Here is a 19,437-nt window from a genome sequence, read left to right as displayed (position 1 = left end):
GATTACTGGAGCTTCATAGTCGGTTTTGAAAACAGGAAATGTTTTCAAACATCAAAATCCTTCAGTTTTGTTCTTCTTGTTCAAATATATTCTTTTAAAATGGTGCATTGGGACAGTATGCAGTTCTAAAATATATTTTCAAGAGTGGCAAAACCTGAATTTTTAAAACTTTGATACAGAAACTAAATGGTTTTTTAAGTGAAGATACATCTTGCTTCCTTCTACCCAAACTCACCACCTTCCCCCACAATCCTTCCTGATGGGTTAGAGGAGTAAAAGAGGAGTTGATTCTGGGGGTAAAGATTCTACTTCAAGAAGCACAAAGAGAGGCCTACATGTAGGGGAAGGCAATGCTTCTGGGAAGGGAAAAAGCTTCCTTCTAAAAAGAAGATAGAGGGTGAATTTTGCTAAAAAGAAGGAAGGTGTGTCTAGGAGTTGACTCCAGAGCTGTTACCAAGGATGAAGAGGGCCTTCTAGCCCAGGTGGGTGGAACTGGCTCAGGACCCCTAAAGGAGCATGGATCAAGTCCCGGTGCCAGGTCCTGGTGGGTGGCAGTGCTGAATGGAACTTGCTAGAAGAGTGGTTTTTAATGACACCTCTGTTAAAGTTCACTTACTATATTGATGTACCCCTAGTACCATCAGAGGAAGAAAAAAAAATCCTAAAAATATTTTATTCCTGGCATAATTTCATTCTCTCCTCCTACCTTTTGCTTTTTAAAATTTTGCTCCAAGTGACAATCAATGATGCTTCCACACTGAGGCTCTGAGCTAGAACAGAGAAATAGTTAGATAACAGGAACCGCCGATGGTTTAACTCTTGCATGGGTGAGGATGGCGATGACTGGCAGGGTGGGCCATGCCACAAGGAAGGAACAGGGCAATTGGCAAGACAAAGAAGGTCCAATAGGTACCGAGGGCCATTGCTGAAACACTCCCAACTAGCCATGACGGCCAGGCTGGGGCAGTTAGAGGAGATGAGGAAGCTGTGGCCAGCAGGTATGGGGTAGCACAAAGGGATGGCAGGGAGGCAAGCTGGGGTTGGAAGTTTGGGCTGGGTGGGTGGGGAATTACCAGCACCAGGAACTTAGAGGAAGAAGGGGGCTGGATCAACCTGTGTTCCAGGATGGAGAAAGAGAAGGCAGAAGGCATTTAGGGGGAATGTTCAAGAAGTTGCTGACAACACGAGTCTCTAACCCATTCTGGAGGTACTTTTGGGAATCCTCAGCATCTAGATAGTCAAAAGCCTGACATCATGGCTCATGGATGAAATCACTCAGATAAAGTATACAGAGATGGGGAAAAAGGGGCTTAAGCTAAAAATCCCTGGGGTATAACAGCATCTGGAAGCAAACTGAACAAAAACCAATGTATAAGAATACAAAAGACTCAAGAGGTGGTTAGATGGTGGGAGAGTATGGAGCCATTATGAAAAAAAAAGTAGAGGAAAAGAATTTCTAGAAGAAGAATGTGACCAATAGCCACAGAGACGCCAAGTAAGGTGAGTGCTGAAGACATTCTGTTGAGTTTAGCAGTTCAGGGGGTGTGTTAGTCAGTGCCCTCCAGAGAAACAGTACCAATAGAACTGGGGTCCCCTGGCTGGCTCGGTTGGTAGAACATACAACTCTTGATCTTGAGGTTGTGAGTTGGAGCCTTACACTGGGTGTAGTGATTACTTAAAAATAAAATCTTAAAAATAAAAAGAACCAATAGGATCTAGCTAGCTAGATATTTAGCCATCTATCTATGTAAATAGATTTTCCATATGTATATATATCTATGTAGAGAGATATATTGCTGTATCTAGAAAGAGATTTATTATAAGTTATCTGATCACATGATTAGGGAGGCTGGGAAGTCCCACAGTCTGTCGTTTGCAGGCTGGAAACTGGCCAGCTATAGCTTGAATGCCCGAGAACCCAGGAGAGGAGACACAGGTGCACATTCTAGCCTGGAGCTGAAGGCTTGAGAACCAGGGATGCTTGGCAGAAGGAGCTCGATTTCTCAGCTGGTCAGACAGAGACAGGGCACATCCAATCTTCCTCCACCTTTTTGTTCTAGTCAGGCCCTCAGCAAATGGCGGGATGCCCACGCAGGCTGGGGAGATCCATCTGCTTTCCACTGTCCACCAATCCAAATGTTAATCTCTTTTGGAATCACCCTGATAGACATACTCAGAAAGAAAAGTTAGTAAGAAATCTGGAAAAATCTCATGGCCGGTCAAGTAGCCACATAAGAATGACCCTTACAGGGGTTCCAGGGGACTTTCAAAGATTATTTATTTGTTTGAGATAGAAAGAGAGAGAGAGAGAAAACAAAATAACTAGAGATCAAGTGTGGGTTTGAAGTGAGGCAGAGGGAGAGGGAGAATCTCAGGTAGACTGTGCACTGACCATGGAGCCCGACGTGGGGCTTGATCTCACAACCCTGAGACCATGGCCTGAGTCGAAACCAAGAGTTGGACACTGAGCCTACTGAACCACCCAGGCACCCCTTGTTACTGGTGACTTTTAAAAGAATACATTTCCAGAAGCCAGCCTGCAGGACACTGAGGAGGTGGGAGGGAGGAAAGTTTGGAGCTGCACCCCACAATTTCTTCAGAGCAACATCACTTTTAAGAAGAGGAGATGAGTGTAAAGAATTTTTTTTTTTTTCCTATAGGACAGAGAAGCGCATTTATAGGTTGAGGGGAAGAAGGAAGAAGAACATAGAAGGGGTAAATCCAGCAGAGAATGAACGATTTATGCAGCAAGATCCTAGAGAACACGGAGTGATTGAGGGAGAGAGAACAAAGGTTTCTGTGAAATAACAACCTGTCCCTGAACTTGGCTGTGGGCTCACGAAGGATGAGGAAGCGGTGGGTGGGAAAGCCTGTGGGCGTGGTGGGGGCAGCAGTGCGGGGGAGGGGGGAACCACAGGAGGGTGAGCACAGGTCCTGGGAGGGGGAGACCAGTGTGAGCACAGCAGGGATGTGAACTGGGGACCTGAGGAGACTGCTAAGAAATGGGACAACCCCTTGGAGAAGGTAGGATAGATATCTGGGAACCCTTTCAATTCCTTCTGTGGATATAGGGTCTTCTCATAATTCATCCAAGGGAGGTTTCCTTACTTTCTAAATAATCCCAGGGGCACGTGGCTGGCTCAGTTCAAGGAGCACGGGACTCGTGAACTCAGGATTCTGAGCTGGAGCCCTCTGTTAGGTGTAGAAATCACTTAAATAAATAAAACGTAAAGAAATAAACAAACAAAAATAATCCTAGGTACTTCATTACATGAAACTCTATACTTATGTAATATATTTCCAAATATATATTTCTATGTTATATATATTTCTAATTACATATTCCACATGTTTAAGAATATGTACTATATATATTTCTAAACATATAGGTTTCCGAACACACATACACACAAGCCTGTATCAGAAGGCTCATTGTTTATTTCAGATGGACTAATTGCTCTCTTCAACTGTTGGTGACATTGCAGCATCTATGGATAAAAAGCAGAGTTGGTTCTTGCCTTTTCTTTGAGGTGCACTGTGTTAGGCAGGCTCATGAGGATGGAGAAGAGGTCACCTGCTAGTAGTGTCAAGTCTGAATAGGAAGAGGAGTTGTATATGGGAGAATAAACGTTAGCCCAAGGTGGTGAGGCCAAGCACGGACCAAGGCAGTTCTGTGTCGAAAGGCAAGGTACGCCAAGGAAAGAGTTAACATGAATTGAGCCAGCTGTCCGTGTATTGTCTTATTTAATCCTCACCCTGGTCCCACAAGGTTCTATTATTCTCTGGACAGGGGAAGCTTCGGCACTGGAAGGGGAATTTGCTGGAAATAAATCAAATGGGGAGAGGGTGCAGGCTCATTCCCTCGCGTCGTGTTGCTCCGACTAATTAAAAGTTCGTGTTTGCCTGAGCTGCCATCTGCAGTGACCCTCCCCACCCAGTTCTTAATTAGATTGTGTTCTTGACATCTCTTAGTGTGGCTGCTCCTTCATCATGGACGCTAGCATGACACGTTGCCTTGTGCCAAACACTTCCTGTGTCTGGACTGGTACAAAGAAGCCTTTGTTTCTGCACCTTTGCTCTTACTGAACAAGGAGGACCCTTTGTTTTTGCTGAGATACTTTGTGGAGTTGTATTCTGCTGTGCCCATTTTTAATGGGGCAAAACTGTGACCTGTTTCTACTGCCTGTGCCCAGTAGGAGGGGAGCTTTCAGCTTTAATGAGCCCAGAGCGACGGGCTGCCGCGGGGCCCCGCAGCCTTCTATCTGCTCTGCCCAAGACAACGATGCTCTGGGGTTGGCATTCTGATGACTGAGTGGCAAATGTTGTGATTTTTTTTTTTTGATTATTCTTTCCTGTTTCTTTATAAGAAAGGGAAGACTTAAGTGGGATTCAAAAGGTAGAAGAACTAAGTCCCCCATAGTTTAGAGATACCTTCTGAGGGTAGCTTGAATTAGCCGAAAGTCAAAAACTACACTGATATAAAACAATGGAGTTCTATAAAACAAATAAGAGCATAGTTTGCTATTCTGTTATCTCTTTATAGTGTTATTTTGCATCTCTTTATAATCATTAATAATGGTATAACCAAAGATTGATTTGATGGGGTCCTTGTTTTTTTTTTATTTTATTTTATTTTAATTACTCCCTCCTGCGTGGATTGGCATTTGAATGTTTAGAGAGCTGCCAACATTTGACTGTTTTATTCTAATCACATGATGAACTGTCAATATGTTCCTTGTGTGGAAAAAGGTTTCCTGGAGTTGAGTGTTCATTACCTTCACTCTAGACCATTTTCACAAGGAAGGAAATAAAAAAGAGCTTGGCACGAATGTGGGCTCCTTGCCTTATGTAAGCTGGCTTACCTCCCACCTCCTGTGGGTAGAGCAGAAAATGGAAGGGGGGGAAATGGGGGTGCGAGGCTCCTGCCCACGGCTCCAAATGGAAAGATATAGGAATCCGTCATGTCTATAAACTCGTGAGAGAAGTGAATGACCATCCAGCCTTGGAGGCCATAATTTTTGCCCTTTCTGCTCCATGCCTCTGATGGCTTGTGCATCTTAAGTCCCCAGATACTCTTCAAGAAAGAGGAGCAGCTTCTCCCCATCAATAGGCACTCAGAGCCACGCCACCGTCATAGTCAGGGAATGAGGCCTGGGACCCTCTTTACACAGCAGAATTCCATTGCCGGATTTTACTCTAGAGGGACCCCTGGAGGTGAGAGGTAACAGTGCACCGTTAGGCAGACGCAGGATCCTGTTAAGACTCAGGAAGCCACAGGGAATATGTTTTAGGAATTTATCTGAACCACTAAATTCCTTTAGCCCATTTCTTCCAGGAGATGATGTCCTAGCATTGGCAGGGACCTGGACTAGAGTATGGAAACATTTTGTTTTGCTTTGGTTTTATTTAAATTTGTGTTTTATTGTTTCCTCTGCACGTTTTGCTAAATTCCCAAATGGTTATCATAAACTTTACTTTCAGTGTTCTTCCCTTTCACTTTATTTTTAAAGAAAATGAGTATAGAAAATGGGAAGGCTTTGAAGAAGAACAAAGAAGTAAGTCTTTGTTTCTTTGTCCAATCCCTGTGACCCCATAATTTCCTTGGACAAGGAAGAGAGGAATAATATTCCAGGTAGAAGGAACTACAGGATCAAAGAACCTATGTGCATAACATGGAAGAAACAGCAAGAGTAAAGCTCAAAAAGGTGGTTTGGGGAAAATTGTGAGGACCTTGAATCTCGTAATAGTTGGGAGTTTGGATTTTGTTCCAAGGACAATAGGGAACCCTCGAAGTCTTCAGGAGATGAGAGATGTGATCATATTTATTGCTCAAACAGGTGGCTCTGTATCAGTGCGGAGAATGGATTGGGAAGGAGTCTAGAATACCAGTTAGGAGGTAGTTTAAATTGTTTAGAAGAGAGACTGATGGTCCAAATTCGGTATAAAAGAACATATAACCAATCTAGGATTGGTTAAGAAAAACTATGTTGGAGAACATATTCATGAGACTTAATCATATGAAGGGCAAAAAGATAACTTGAAAGAAAATAATGCCCTCAGTTTTGAGGCCAAGACCAAAAGGTATCACTAATCCAGAAGGAGTTCCTTGGAGGAGAGATATTCAGTGTGTTTTATGTCCAATATGCTGAATTTGAAGTGTCCTTGTGACATCCACATGAAGGTGTCTAGACAACTAGAATCTTGGGGTTGAGGCTCAGAATAAAGGAGGAGATGGAAGATGAATATTTGGATGTCATCAGCATAGTCAGGACAGGAGAAATTCCTTGTCCTGGGAAATTCCCTAGTCTACTTAGAGGAGAGAGTATATCATGGAGGAAGTGATGGCCCAGGAGAGAGCCAGGACAGAACCTTGTAGTGGAAGAGTTGCCAGGAAGGAGACTTAGGGGGAGCCATCTGAGTGAGAAAGACTACACTGTAGAAGCCAAGAAAATTGTATTCAAGAACGAACGGTTGTTTAGAAAGAACATTCCGGGATGCCTGGGTGGCTTAATTGATCAAAGCTTCTGCCTTCAGCTCAGGTCATGAGCCCAGGGTTCTGGGATCAAGTCCTGCTTCCAGCTCCCTGCTCAGTGGTGAGCTTGCTTCTCCATCTTTCTCTATGGTTTCCCCTGTTTGTGCTTTCTCTCTCTCTCTCTCTCTCAAATAATTAAGTAAAAGGAAAAAAGAAGAACATTAAAAGAAAATGTTAAATTTTGGCCATGAGGAAGTCACCGGTGGCCTTTTGACAAGATAGTTTCCAAGGAATGAAAGGCGGCAGTGAAATTCTAGTCATTGAGACATAGGCAGGAAGCAAGGAAGGATCACTGAAGCACAAAAACTGTTCTTGGGAGTTTTTGTAGTAAAGGGAAGAAGAGAAATGGAGCTTGAAGGGAAGAATTTCTATTTGCATAGTTCAAAGTGCTTTTACATTCAGTAGCTTACTTGATTCCCAACACAACTCAGGATGTAGGAAGGGCAAGTATTGATAAGCCTGGGAACAAAATGAGGTTTAAAAATGGGTTAGAAGGGGCGCCTGGGTGGCTCAGTGGATTGAAGCCTCTGCCTTCGGCTTGGGTCATGATCCTGGGGTCCTGGGATCAAGCCCCGCGTCGGGCTCTCTGCTCAGCGGCAAGCCTGCTTCTCCCCTCTCACTCTGCCTGCCTCTCTGCCTACTTGTGATCTCGCTCTGTCAAATAAATAAATAAAATCTTTAAAAAAAAATCGGTTAGAAGGCTCAGCCATCACCATCTAGAGCAAATAAGTGGTGGAAGAACGGAGCTTAGAATTCAGATCATTTGCCTCTTAACTCAGTGATCTAGTCAAAACAGAGCACTTCGGAAATGTTTGCTCTGTTTGGAAACTGGATACAGGAGGGCATGGAGCTCCTTGTCAAAGCGATTTTGATCTTTTATTTTTATTTTTTTTAAAGATTTTATTTATTTATTTGACAGAGATCACAAGTAGGCAGAGAGGCAGGCAGAGAGAGAGGAGGAAGCAGGCTCCCCGCTCAGCAGAGAGCCCGATGAGGGGCTTGATCCCAGGACCCTGAGATCATGACCTGAGCCGAAGGCAGAGGCTTTATCCCCACTGAGCCACCCAGGCACCCCAAAGGGGTTTTGATCTTATCCAGGGTGCAGTGGGGAGCAACTGGAAGGTTTCATACGAGGGAATGCCATCTTTAAGTCGATATGCCTGGGAGACAGATTTGGCAGTGAGGTGTAGGATGTGTTAGTGGAACAGAAACCCCAGGGAGTAGGCCACAGGAACATGACATCAAACTGGACACAGTTCAAATAAACATCTAATTGCATTCTTAGAAAGTTGTTTCCCTTTCAGTTCTGTGGACCCTCTTCTGTTAGTGTTTGGGAGAGGGCATCAGTTTGCTGGTAGTTTTTGACACCCTTCAAATACCCTCTAATCTCCTTTTGAATAAAGAGAGAACAAGCCTCAGACTGGGAACTTCTACAAGCAATATTGTCTCGCTAGAAATAAATCACGTTGCTTTGCATTCATTTTATTTGAATGAGTACTTTCCAGTATGACAGGAAGTACTTATTTCCCATTTCTTATTATTACAGAAAGGTTACTATCAAATACATCTAAGTAAAACAAATTAAACTAAGGAAAAATGTTAAGTCAATTCTAAGATGGGTGTTGTATCCATATGGGAAAAAACACTAGGAATGTGCATTCTAATGACTAAAGTTTGGAAAATTCTAGTCTTGGAGGCTTTTGCAATAGGAGTAATGAGGATTTAGATCCAGATGAGGTGATGGAAGTGGAAATTGAAAAGAAGGCTCTGATGGATATTTTAAGGGAGTTAAAAGAGAAGGGGACAGTTATCTACCTGGGGTATTTTCTGCATCATTTCTTAGGAGGCTTATGGCTGCAACCACAGATAATAAGTTTCAATGAAAAAGGCTGTGCAATGCACAGAGTTTATTATGTCATATAACAAGAGGCTCCAAGGTAAGAATCTAGGATTGGTTAAGTCAGAGGCTCATTGACCTTACTAAGGACTCAGCTTCCTTCTACCTTCTAACCCCAGCAAAGAAGCTTTGTCTTCATGGTCTCAAAATGGCTGACATAGTTTGAGCAAGAAGACATGTCTTCTGGTGATGAAGAATGAAAAGTAAACAAACCTTCACCTTAAGGCGTCTCCACCAAAATATTTTCTTCCAGGATTCGTTGTCCCCAAGTCTCATCACACGTGATGCATAAACCAATCGCTGGCAAGGGGAACTAAATGACCATAACTAACCTAGAATAATTAGGATTTATTCTCTGAGTTAGGGCTAAAGATCCTTTCTTGAAGGTTGGGTTTCTCAAGATAATGGGGGCTCTGGTAACACATTCGGCTGGTGAGCAGTCAACCATGTCCTATACAACTTACACCAATTATCTAATGGAATTCCTCCAATTAACCCTCGAACAGAAGTGGGAAGTTCTTGAAGCTTATGGATTTTATTTTTAAAAGTTTTATTTAGCTCTTCTCTCCATGTGTTGGATTAAGGCAGACCGAAATACTTCCACTGCAAAATGAACATCTGGTTTAGTGATGCACATGGAGGGCGCAATGCGGAATGTCTGAGGAGACAAAGGGAAACAGAGCAACAGATCATCATAGAATCAAATATTGTTTGGAGAAAATGCACTAAGCTAAGACTCTTACCTTATTTTTATGACATGTCTTATATTTCCCTCCTGGGTTGGTCTCCTTCCTCCCCAGTGCTGCACCCAGGCCATTTCCCTTCTAGTCGAACAATTCTGGTGCCATCTGGCTCTGCCCCTCTTCCTTTATTGCCATCTGCTCACCTCCTAGTCTTTCCACCACCTTCACTGAAGTCTCGGGCACCTTAGGTACTTCGCATTTCTGCGAGTGTTGAGGCTGGCCTCCACGTCTGGGTATACAACCCTACAAACTAGCTTCTCAGTTTCCTGATCGCTGTGACTCCGCACCCCCCTACCCCCTCCCCCAAACTCAGCCTGCAAACAAGGAGACTGAAAAGTCTGCCAGCCCAAATTCAAACCACACCAAACAAAAAGCTGTCGCCTCCCCCCCTTCTAGCCACTATACAAATGCTATTGTCTCCTTTTGCTCAAACTGAAACGCCTCAAAAGAGGCGTTGGGGCTTATTGGCCATTACTGTTCACTCTGCCCTCATCTCTTTGCATCCCAACCCAGGGCAGCCCGGTTGGCTCTGCTCCTTCAGCCTCCTGACGCCGCTCTCACCACAGCCGCCAGTGAGCTGTTAAGTGGGGAGCCTGGGTGGTAGGCATTTTTCAGTCCTCATCCTCCCCGCAAGGACACTGTTTGGGGCACCTGGGTCCCTCTCTCCCCTTGAACTTTGCCCCCTCCCTGCCACCTCATGTCTCTGGGGCTTGCTAACTCTCCGGGCACCTCTGCCCTTGCATTTCCTCCATCTGGGCACCTTGCCTCCCACCGATCCTGTAAACACTGGTGCCTCCCAAAGTGCGTGTCCTGCTCTCACTGCGTTTCCCATGAAGACTCCCCCACAACCTCCGAGACTTCCTCCTCTCACCACTGAGAGGCTGACAACTCAAAAAATCGTGACTTGGCCCCAATTCTCTCCTCTGAGCTACAACTTGTCTGCAGAAACAGATGTCCATAAACTCCTCAGCCCAAGCATGTTCAAAGCAGCGTTCATCCTGGCCGTGTCTCAACCAAGTTAGACATGAGGCTTGGTGCTCGACTCTCCCTCATGCTTTGCATCCCAGTCTGTACACTCCACACTCCTGGAGTTGTTCTCTGAATGTCCCCTTAGTCCCAGTACTGTGGAGTGGGTTCAAACAGCACGATCAGCCACCCCACCCACTCACTCCCCGGCTCCCTGTCTTGGCCCCTCAGGTTTGTTCTTCCCAGAGGACAGACTCAGAAATCAGGCTGCCCGAGCTTGGATTCTGGTTCTGCCACTCACTCTAGCTGTGTGACTTGAACAATTTACGTAACTACTCTGTGCCTCTTTTTCAGTATCTGTAAAATTGGAACAATCGCAGTATTTATTTCATAGGCTTGTTGAAAGGATTGCATGAGTCAATGCAAAATGTTTATAACAGTGCCTGACCAGCATTAAGGTTTTGTATTATTCCACTCAGTGCCTCAAGCCTTATGCCTCAGCCACACTGGTGAGCGTGTACCCAAGCTTTGGGTGTTTATTTCATTGTGTAAGGCTCAGCCTGGTTAGAAAATCTGGACCAGGAGTTCCTTCTCTTTCCTCCTGTGATACCCCTTTATTATAGCTGTAGATGAGCTTGCTACATTGTATTCTAATTAGCTGTTTCTATGTCTTTCTTTCCTGCCAGTTCTGAGAAGGGAGGGGACTGGATCTTACCATTGTCACATTAGTTCTAGCATAGCAAATGGTGCCTAGCGCTTGAATATTTTCCAGATAACTAAGAAATAACTAAGTAAGTAAACAACTGTTTCATGTTTTTATAAGTTATAGGATTTTAAATCATTAATTTGTAGAGAAAAAATATTTGTGACCGGGACTAGAAATAACTCCTCGAGGATGTCCCACCAAAAGTGCTCATTCTGGTTTGGTCTGAGGTGGTTTGGTTTGGGTGGGAGAGCTTTAAGATTACTCCTTAACAGGGTAAGGGGAGGTTGAGGAAAAGTTACAGAGACAAGAGAACACAGTGATGTTCCCTTGAGCAAAGGTAAAGGGTGTTGGGAGTGAAGATTGTCAATCCAGATCTGACAGGAGAGACACCTCATTCCCTGAATCTTCAGGAAAGGAAGTAAGAAACGGATGTGGGGAACAGATGAGTTTACACAGAGATCTTATTTAAGAGCTTCTGTGTTCTCCGAGAAGTAGGAGGCAAGCGCGTTCACTCAACTAGAATGCGGGGCAAGAAGGGAGCAGGGAAACCGGGAAGAAGGACCGACATTTAAAACGCGAAAGAAAGATGACAAAGGACAAGAACAAATTAGGGGAGGAGCAGAAGCTACCCTAAATCTTACATGTCTGCCCTGGATCCACTTCGGGGGAGGGTCCTGCTGGCGTGAGAGACATGGGGAGAGGATCAGCGCTTGCCCGCAGCACCCACGGCGCAGAGCTGCCCCAGGACCGCACCTGCTGGGGCTGTCCCTGGCCTTTCCAGGAGGGAGCAGGGAGAGCTGGACTCTGCATGGGTGAAGGGCGCTGGGAGGGGCTGGTTTTGGGTTCTCATTAGGGATCCAGCCAGGGTGGTCTCCCACCTCTCCTGAAGGGTCACCTGGGTCGGCCAGCACTGTTAGGTTCCTCCCGACTGGAATTGCTTTCACAGGGTTAGAATTAATTCATACATGAGAGAAATTAGTCACTGCATGATTGTGATGACTCTACTGTGACCTGTACTGTAAATCCTCTGGTTGGTTGTGTATCTCTTGTGAGGCTTTTGTGAGACGGTCCTCCTAGAGCCCCCTTAACTAGACAATTGGAACACAGCGCCCCCGCGTGGTCTTCCGGCCTCACTGCACCTTTTTCAGGAAAAGATCTGAGCATTAAATGCCCAGAGGAAGTGGGGCTGGGCCGCGAAGGAAAGAGACCAGCGCTGGGACGTCAGGGAGGCGCCCACTGAAAGGCACAGGGAAAGACCAGCCTTGCTCTTACCTGGGCAAAAATGCCGCCTCGGCCAATTAGAAGCCCCATGCGTTTGCAGTCGTCATGGATTTCATTGACTTCTTCCCGGGGAAGAGGCTGGCAGCTCACCTGCAAATACATTTTAAAATATATTTCCTGGGCGCCTGGGTGGCTCAGTGGGTTAAGCCGCTGCCTTCGGCTCAGGTCATGATCTCAGGGTCCTGGGATCGAGTCCCGCATCGGGCTCTCTGCTCAGCGGGGAGCCTGCTTCCTCCTCTCTCTCTGCCTGCCTCTCTGCCTACTTGTGATCTCTCTCTGTCAAATAAATAAATAAAATCTTAATAAATAAATAAATAAATAAATAAATAAAATATATTTCCTAAGGTGCCTCGGTGGCTCAGTTGGTTGGAAGACTGCCTTGCTCAGGTCATGATCCTGGAATCCTGGAGTGGAATCCCCCATCAGCCTCTCTGCTCAACGGGGAGTCTGCTTTTCTCTCTGACCCTCCTACCTCTCATGCTCTCTCTCTCTCCCTCTCAAATAAATAAATAAAAACTTAAAAAAAAAAAGAAAGAAAAATATAGCTATTAATTGCTGGATGGAGTCTTTGCGGGGGTGGTGTTATTATTAAAAATATTTGTTTTCATCCAAATTCATTCCAAATGCCTAAAGAAAAAATGAAGTTGAATGCAGATAGTCAGTCAATCTTGGCTCTGTCAACGGCTATCCTGGGAATTTGGTTCTTTTCTAGCCAAATTTGGAGTCAGCTTTATTGATGTGGTAATTCTCAACTGTTCACTTTGTTTTGCTCATGTAAAGGGCTCATTTCAAAGTCCAGGAAATGGTTCCAAAGTTACACAAGGGCATGAACGATCCAGGCTTTCCCTGGGCCATAGCGTGGCTAGGGCAGCTAGGGTGGTGCCGGCTGTCCTCATGTCCCTGGCTTGTGGAATTTGCTCTTTCTTCCCCAAGACTTAATCCTCCAGAGTTAGGAAAAGTAAGCCCTTGGCCCAGGGGTGGTGTAGAATGAGAGTGGAAGGGTTGGGGGCTGGGGGGCTGGACAGAGGTTGTTTCAAGTTATCAGGCATTGGAGGTTGTCTCTCCCTGGGGGTCCAGACATGCCACTTCCCCTTTGGTGGCCACTGGGCTGGGGGCTGGCGCCTTTTCTGTGTGTCTCCTGTCTTCTGAGCCTGAGTACAGACACCTCCCTCTGTCTTAGTCATTTCAAGTCTGGCTGTGTGTGTGTACCCCCTGGAAGCCTTTCCAAACTACAGACATTTGGGGCTCACGCTCAGCCTATGGAATGAGAAGGCTTGGGGCAGGCCGGGGCATCTGGATTGGTGAAATGCCTGGCAGGTGCCTGTGTGGGAATTGCTGCTGTGATCCTGTCTTGAGCGAGGGTCTGTCTTCTGTGGCACATGGCTGTGGTTGCATCAACACAGGTCTGGCTCTCTGGTTCACATGTAGAGGGAGGCATGATCCCGGCTCCTGGGCCAGCCCCTGTCATCCTTGTGAGACACAGGAGGACCCCCTATAGGGATCCCAGCTTTGTCCTTCTCAGGGCTTCCTACCCACCCTCCTCTAGGCTTCAGTATCCATACCCCTCCCCCAACTCATGCCCCAACCCTTCCTTCCTGCTTAGATCTCAGTGTCTCAGCACAGAATAAGACTGGACCTCCCAGAGATGTTTGCGTTGTTGTCTGTCTTAAAGCTAAAGATAAAATTCAGACTTTCAGATTGCAAGATGATGAGGACCTGGGATGGGGGATGAGACCAGGATCTTCTCACTGATGTAAAATATCATCATGCATTCCTGCTTGCCCTTGACATTCTCTTCAAGTAGAAGGGGAAGACTGAAATATGACAAAATAATTGAGGTAAACTGTGAGAGCCGTCAGGTGGTCAGATATGGTGTGGAAAGAGTGAGAGGTCGGAGGGCATTCAACACCCTCTGGAAAGGTTTTCCTAGGGAAAGTTGAGTTGGTGGGGTCTTGCTGGAGAGTCTTGCACAGGTGGAGTCTGGCTTCACTCTGGACTGAGCCAGCACCCACTCTGCTCCCTTGCCCATTTTATCATCCCCTAGCCTCAACTGCTATGACGCGTTGAACATCTTGTATGCATTCCACAGAGAGGAACAGGGCAGAAAACTCTGAGGGACAGCCCCAGGACAGCTGCTCAGGCCCTGTGCTCAAGTCCGTGTCCCAGCTGCTTGATAATCGAGTGGGGAAGTTCTAACTGACCCCTTGGTGGGTGTGTAAATGTCCCTTCGTGTTTACCTTTTTCTTGTCCCCCCCCCCAATAGATCTGCAGTTAAATAAAATAATCCATAGTTATCGAGAAAAAACCTTGAACTGAAATGGAGGTGCATGAAGTGGAAAGTTTTCTCTCCCCCCAATCTTACTCCTAGGTTTACCCCTTGTTGATAATTTCATGTGAACCAGACACTTTTTCTATTGTGCAAATACAGCTATATGCATATTTAGAAAAAGGAGTCCTACTTTATAATGTTTTTCAATTTGGTTATAACAATTTACAGTCTATCTTAGACATCTTCGCATGTCATTGTATTTGGACCTCATCTTCTTTTTTTAAAATTTAATTTTTAATTTTTTAAACATATAATGTATTATTAGTCCCAGGGGCACAGGTCTGTGAATCACCAGGTTTACACACTTCACAGCACTCACCATAGCACATACCTCCCCAACTGGACCTCATCTTCTTAAAGGTTACCAGATATTTCATAGTTTGTTGGTAATTTGTTTAATCATCTGTCGTTGGATATTTTTGTTGTTTCCAATTTTTTATGATTATAAACAATGCCACAAACATCCCTGCTCATCTACATCTTTCAAACTTCTATCAGTATTTATTTCGGGCATATTTTTAGAAGTGGAATCGCTAGGTCAAATGCATACATTTAAAATGTTGATAGATGCCGGCAAATTGCAGCGTAAAGGGCTGTACCAATCCATGTCCTCACCAACAGCAAATGGGAGTTTCAATTCTGGGTTATGGCGGACAATGTTATAGGAAATTTCTGAGCTGTCCTAATTATGCGAACATGGTCTGAATTGTTGCAGGGACTTGAACTCAGTCAACACACACTTTTAAAGTACTTACCATCTGCATGTTTCCTGGCCTCAAAAGTGTATAACTTATTTAGGAAAGTAAAATATCCTATATGACACCTGAATAAATAAATACATGGTTTTGAAAGATCTTTTCAGAGGCGCTTTTTAGGGAATGGGTGCTAGGGGGATTCTCTGAGGCCTTGAGTCCCTGTCTAGGGGAGACACAAACAAGCTAGGGAAGAGGTTTGATGAAGAGTTAGACCTGGAAGAAGGCTAGGACTCCACAGGTAGATCCAGACTGGAGAGTACTGTGGTCCATGGCTGGGGAAAAGTTTGAGTGGCATTGGATGTAGGGGAGTGAATGGCACGGAATGGACGTTGAATGGGACTAAGGAATGGACAAGCTGGGATGTAAAGCTGGGTGGTCAGCCTTCGGAGCCTATGCTTCACACTACCAAATGGTGGAGCTCATTCAGTAGATACTATTTGATAGCCTGTGTTATTTTTTCCATCACACAGTTTGCATACCTTTCCCATCGAACCTGTAACTCTGCCATTGTGGGATGGATGTACCTTAGTTTGGCTTGTCCTGTATCAGTGGCCATGTGGAGGCTGCTGAGGTTTAAACATGAATGATGAAGTCCTGGTGAACATTTTGTTCATGTGTCTCTGAGTCTGTGTGTCTCGGAGTACGCAGAAACTGGGTTTGGAACAGCGGGAAAGACAGAAACACCTTGTCTCTCGTTGTGTTTTCCTCTGTGGTGTCTGGACTTTAAAGCATGGATTCTTTGGGGGAGCTCCTGTGTTGGGGACTAGGACTGATTCTTCTGAGCCTTTAAACAGCCCTTGCTTGGACCACAAGCTGAAGATAAGTACTTGTGGCTTAGGAGCCAGAAGGCCTAGTCTCATGTTACTCATATTTTGTTTTTTTCTTCCCTTAGCTTTAAAATCCTGTTTAAACATTCCAGTTTTGTACTGGCTCCACTGTGTGGCATTAATGGAAGAGTCTTATATCCATAGTCTGGTCTGAGTCCTAAAATAATTGAGCATCAGCCCTCTTCAACTAGGATGCTGTGTTAAGATAAATAGCAAGAAGCCACTTAAGAGAAAGTTGGATAAGAGTTAGGGTGAAGGGGTTAGTTAGTCTGACTTTGTCAACCTGGTGCCAAGATTCTCCCCCTGTTGCTCTCCTCAGTAGGTCTAGACTTTGCTTTTATGAAGGGGAGGGACACAGGCTGCAGGGACAGCCATGGAGACACAGGAAAGGATTTCAGAGACTTGGCAAAGAAAGAATCCACAGGACTTGACACTAGAAACAAGGAGAGAAGGATTTTCAAGTTATTTTCTGGTGTGGAGGCTGGGTAATTGGGAGAAGAGTGGAGGGTGAGAAACAGAAACCGCGAACTTGGAGGAATAACTGGTTTGGAGGAAATAGCCAAGTTCAATTGTTGTCATTCTGAGTTTGAGGTCACAGTGGGAAATGTCATCAGAAAGTCACACCCTGCCTGGTTACTTGGAGATTGAAAAATATTCACAAACAGAAAAATTCAAAATCCTGTAGATCCTGAAAGTCCTTACCCCAAAACATCCTCACATCTCTTTCCCGGCCTTGTCCCTCACTTCCATGAGCTCTGTGGGCCACCAGCTGCTCCCCAAATAACTTCCTCCTTCTCCATATCCATATGTCTGATTCTAAATATTCAGTTGTCACCAATATTCTTTGCCTTGAGCGGCAGGAAAAATATTAGCTCCCTGTTCCAAATGTCCTCCTTCACTCTTCTAGAACTCTTGACCTGCTCGCTTTTGGCAGTCCCCACTTGTCTTTGCTGGGCTTCGCTGAGTCTCTCTGGCATTGTGTGCTCTCCCTGAGAATGAATGAAGTGACCTTGCGGCTCACGCTTCTTACTTTAATTCTTCCCAACCCCAAGAAGTCACAGGGAGCACGGCAGATCAGAACCTACCTTGTCCTGCACCATTTCTATTCCTATCATGAGGCCTTTGCCTCGGACATCTCCGACAATCTCAAACTCATCCCGCAGCTCAGCAAACTTCCGTAGCATGTAGGTGCCAACGTCCTGACTGTTTTCCTGTAGCTTTTCTTCTTTAATCACCTGTTTAGAGAAAGTCGCAAATGGCCTTGCATTAAAAAAAAAAAAAACAAAACAAACTAATATCGACCGAGAAGCATTGAGAGATAAATGTGTACGACCTTCTTTATAGAAACTTGACCAGATACTTGGAACTGAAAGTCTAATGGAACCAGGTCCTGTACAACAAAGAGCTTTGCTGTAAGGAGAAAAAAGAGGCTTGGTATAGCAGATAGGGTCCCCAAACCCTCCTCATCTTCAGGGGTGATTAAAAATATAGGAAAGAGTAAAGACATGTCTCCACGCAGTCCGTAATGCTGACACCATTATCCTGAGGTTCATTACTACCTGGCCTGGCTGAGAAGTAGTATACAGTCGTGAAGAAGACAGTGCTCTGAGGGGACACCTGTCACAGATTCTCATGGTACTGGGAGCTTACTGGCCTCTGTAGAGTGGCCCTCAGCCAGGCGCACACTATCATTGCTTGAGTGTGCCACTACAGGGCAGTGGCCTGACAGATTGAGTGAAGCCCTGTGTGGGCCCAGAGTCAAGGTCCCGAAGATACGAAATAATTTTCACCTACCTTCACTCATGGTTGACACCTGTGATTTTTATCTCCTACACACAATTACCACATTTATAGTTAGCTGATAATAATTACATGACTTAAGTCCTGCTTACTCACCTAAATCCTATCTACCGGGTCACGGGGATGCAACACTTAAACAAAAAGTTAGCAATGTCTACTGAATGAAGCAAATGAAACACTCCTCCCCTTACTTTTCATTTTGTGATTTTATCCTATTTGAAGAAACTTTTTAATCAGCCAGGGAATTTTTATTTAAATATACTCAAAATTTTTAAATCGGTGAATCATGTGCCTCCTTCAAAAATCAGAATGTATGAAAGTATGCAGTAGAGCAGTCCTCGCTGACTCCCGTCCCCCAAACACCAAGTTTCCCTCCCCACAAACAACCACAGAGATTCGTTTCTTGGGCATTCTTCCAGTGATACCCTGCACACACTTAAGCAAATGCTCTTATTATGCACATGAGCAAGGGCATTTACCAGAGGAGACAGCAGGGAAATTGAGGGACAGGGTCTGAACAAGAGCTGAATTACCTCATTGGTCCCACTGAACGCAGTTTCTCCTTATGACTGTACCACCAAAGGAAGGAAGACAATAAAGGCCAGGCCAAAATTAACCCGAATTCAAGGATAGCAGTTGGTGACTATCCATCACATAGCACTCAAATAAAAAAGAAATTTCAGTGCTGTCAGCTAGTGACCTTTTCTTCTATTTCCTATGCATATGAAGTTGATTATAAATTATTTTGTATCTCATACTTCAAGCACCCAAAGTAGAACTTTAAAAAGGAGTGAAGGGACAGAAAAATCACTGGAAATCAAACTTAAATGCATGGATTGGTAATTACCTCTTCACTTGAATAATATGACGTGACAGAGGTCGAATAGTGTGTGTGTGTGCGTGTGTGTGTGTGTGTGTGTGTGTGTGGTTTTGAAGTAGCCATTCTGTGAGATGAGAGATGTCGACGTGGCCGTTGGAACATACCTCGAGCACCGCTGACCCAATGGCACAGGCCATGGGGTTCCCTCCAAAGGTGTTGAAGTGAAAAAGGCGTGTAGCCAGAGACTTGGCAATCTCTAGGGGGAGAAGATAAAAGGTGAGTAGAGAGTGAGACGTTCCTATCTATAATCTCCCATCACACCATTTGAATTATATTGACTTTTGGGTTGTATTAATAATGTATTTCATGGCATCGTATTCAACGCATTCTTCGTTCACCAGAGAGTGGAGGTTATGGATGGAATTACGTGTCTCCCTGCCCTACTGACCCCTCTTCAGATGTTGAAGCCCTTCACCCAATGTGGATATATTTGGAGATGGGGCCTTTAGTGAAGAAATTAAGGTTAAATGAAGTCACAAGGGTGGGGGCTTTACAGCACTGGTGTCTTTCTAAGAAGAGAAAGAGACACTAGAGCTCTCTCGCTCTCTCGCTCTCTCGCTCTCTCTCTCGCTCTCTCTCGCTCTCGCTCTCGCTCTCTCTGAGGAAAAGGACATGTAAGGACACAGCCAGAAGTCGGCCATCGGTGAGAAAGATCTCACCAAAAATCAACTTTCATGGCCCCTTGATCTTCGATTCCAACTTCCAGAACTATGAGGAAATA

General features: G+C 44.9%; 1 protein-coding gene across 1 annotated transcript in view; it reads right to left on the bottom strand.

Annotated features, from left to right (window-relative positions):
• Positions 1 to 8,424: 8,424 nt before the first annotated feature.
• AGXT2 (alanine--glyoxylate aminotransferase 2) overlaps positions 8,425 to 19,437 on the bottom strand; it is a 35,482-nt gene continuing 24,469 nt past the window's right edge. The window contains exons 11-14 of the mRNA XM_044232866.1: positions 18,821 to 18,912; positions 17,122 to 17,271; positions 12,117 to 12,215; positions 8,425 to 9,087 (exon numbers count right to left, since the gene is read on the bottom strand). Coding sequence (XP_044088801.1) covers positions 8,980 to 9,087; positions 12,117 to 12,215; positions 17,122 to 17,271; positions 18,821 to 18,912 — 449 coding nt within the window. The 3' untranslated portion in view covers positions 8,425 to 8,979. The remainder of the gene's footprint in view (positions 9,088 to 12,116; positions 12,216 to 17,121; positions 17,272 to 18,820; positions 18,913 to 19,437) is intronic.

Source organism: Neovison vison, chromosome 1 (genome assembly GCF_020171115.1).
Source record: "Neovison vison isolate M4711 chromosome 1, ASM_NN_V1, whole genome shotgun sequence".
In the NCBI taxonomy this organism is placed as follows: domain Eukaryota; kingdom Metazoa; phylum Chordata; class Mammalia; order Carnivora; family Mustelidae; genus Neogale; species Neogale vison.
The sequence above is the reverse complement of the archived record's forward strand: the minus strand, read 5'-3'. Positions and strand labels throughout refer to the sequence as shown.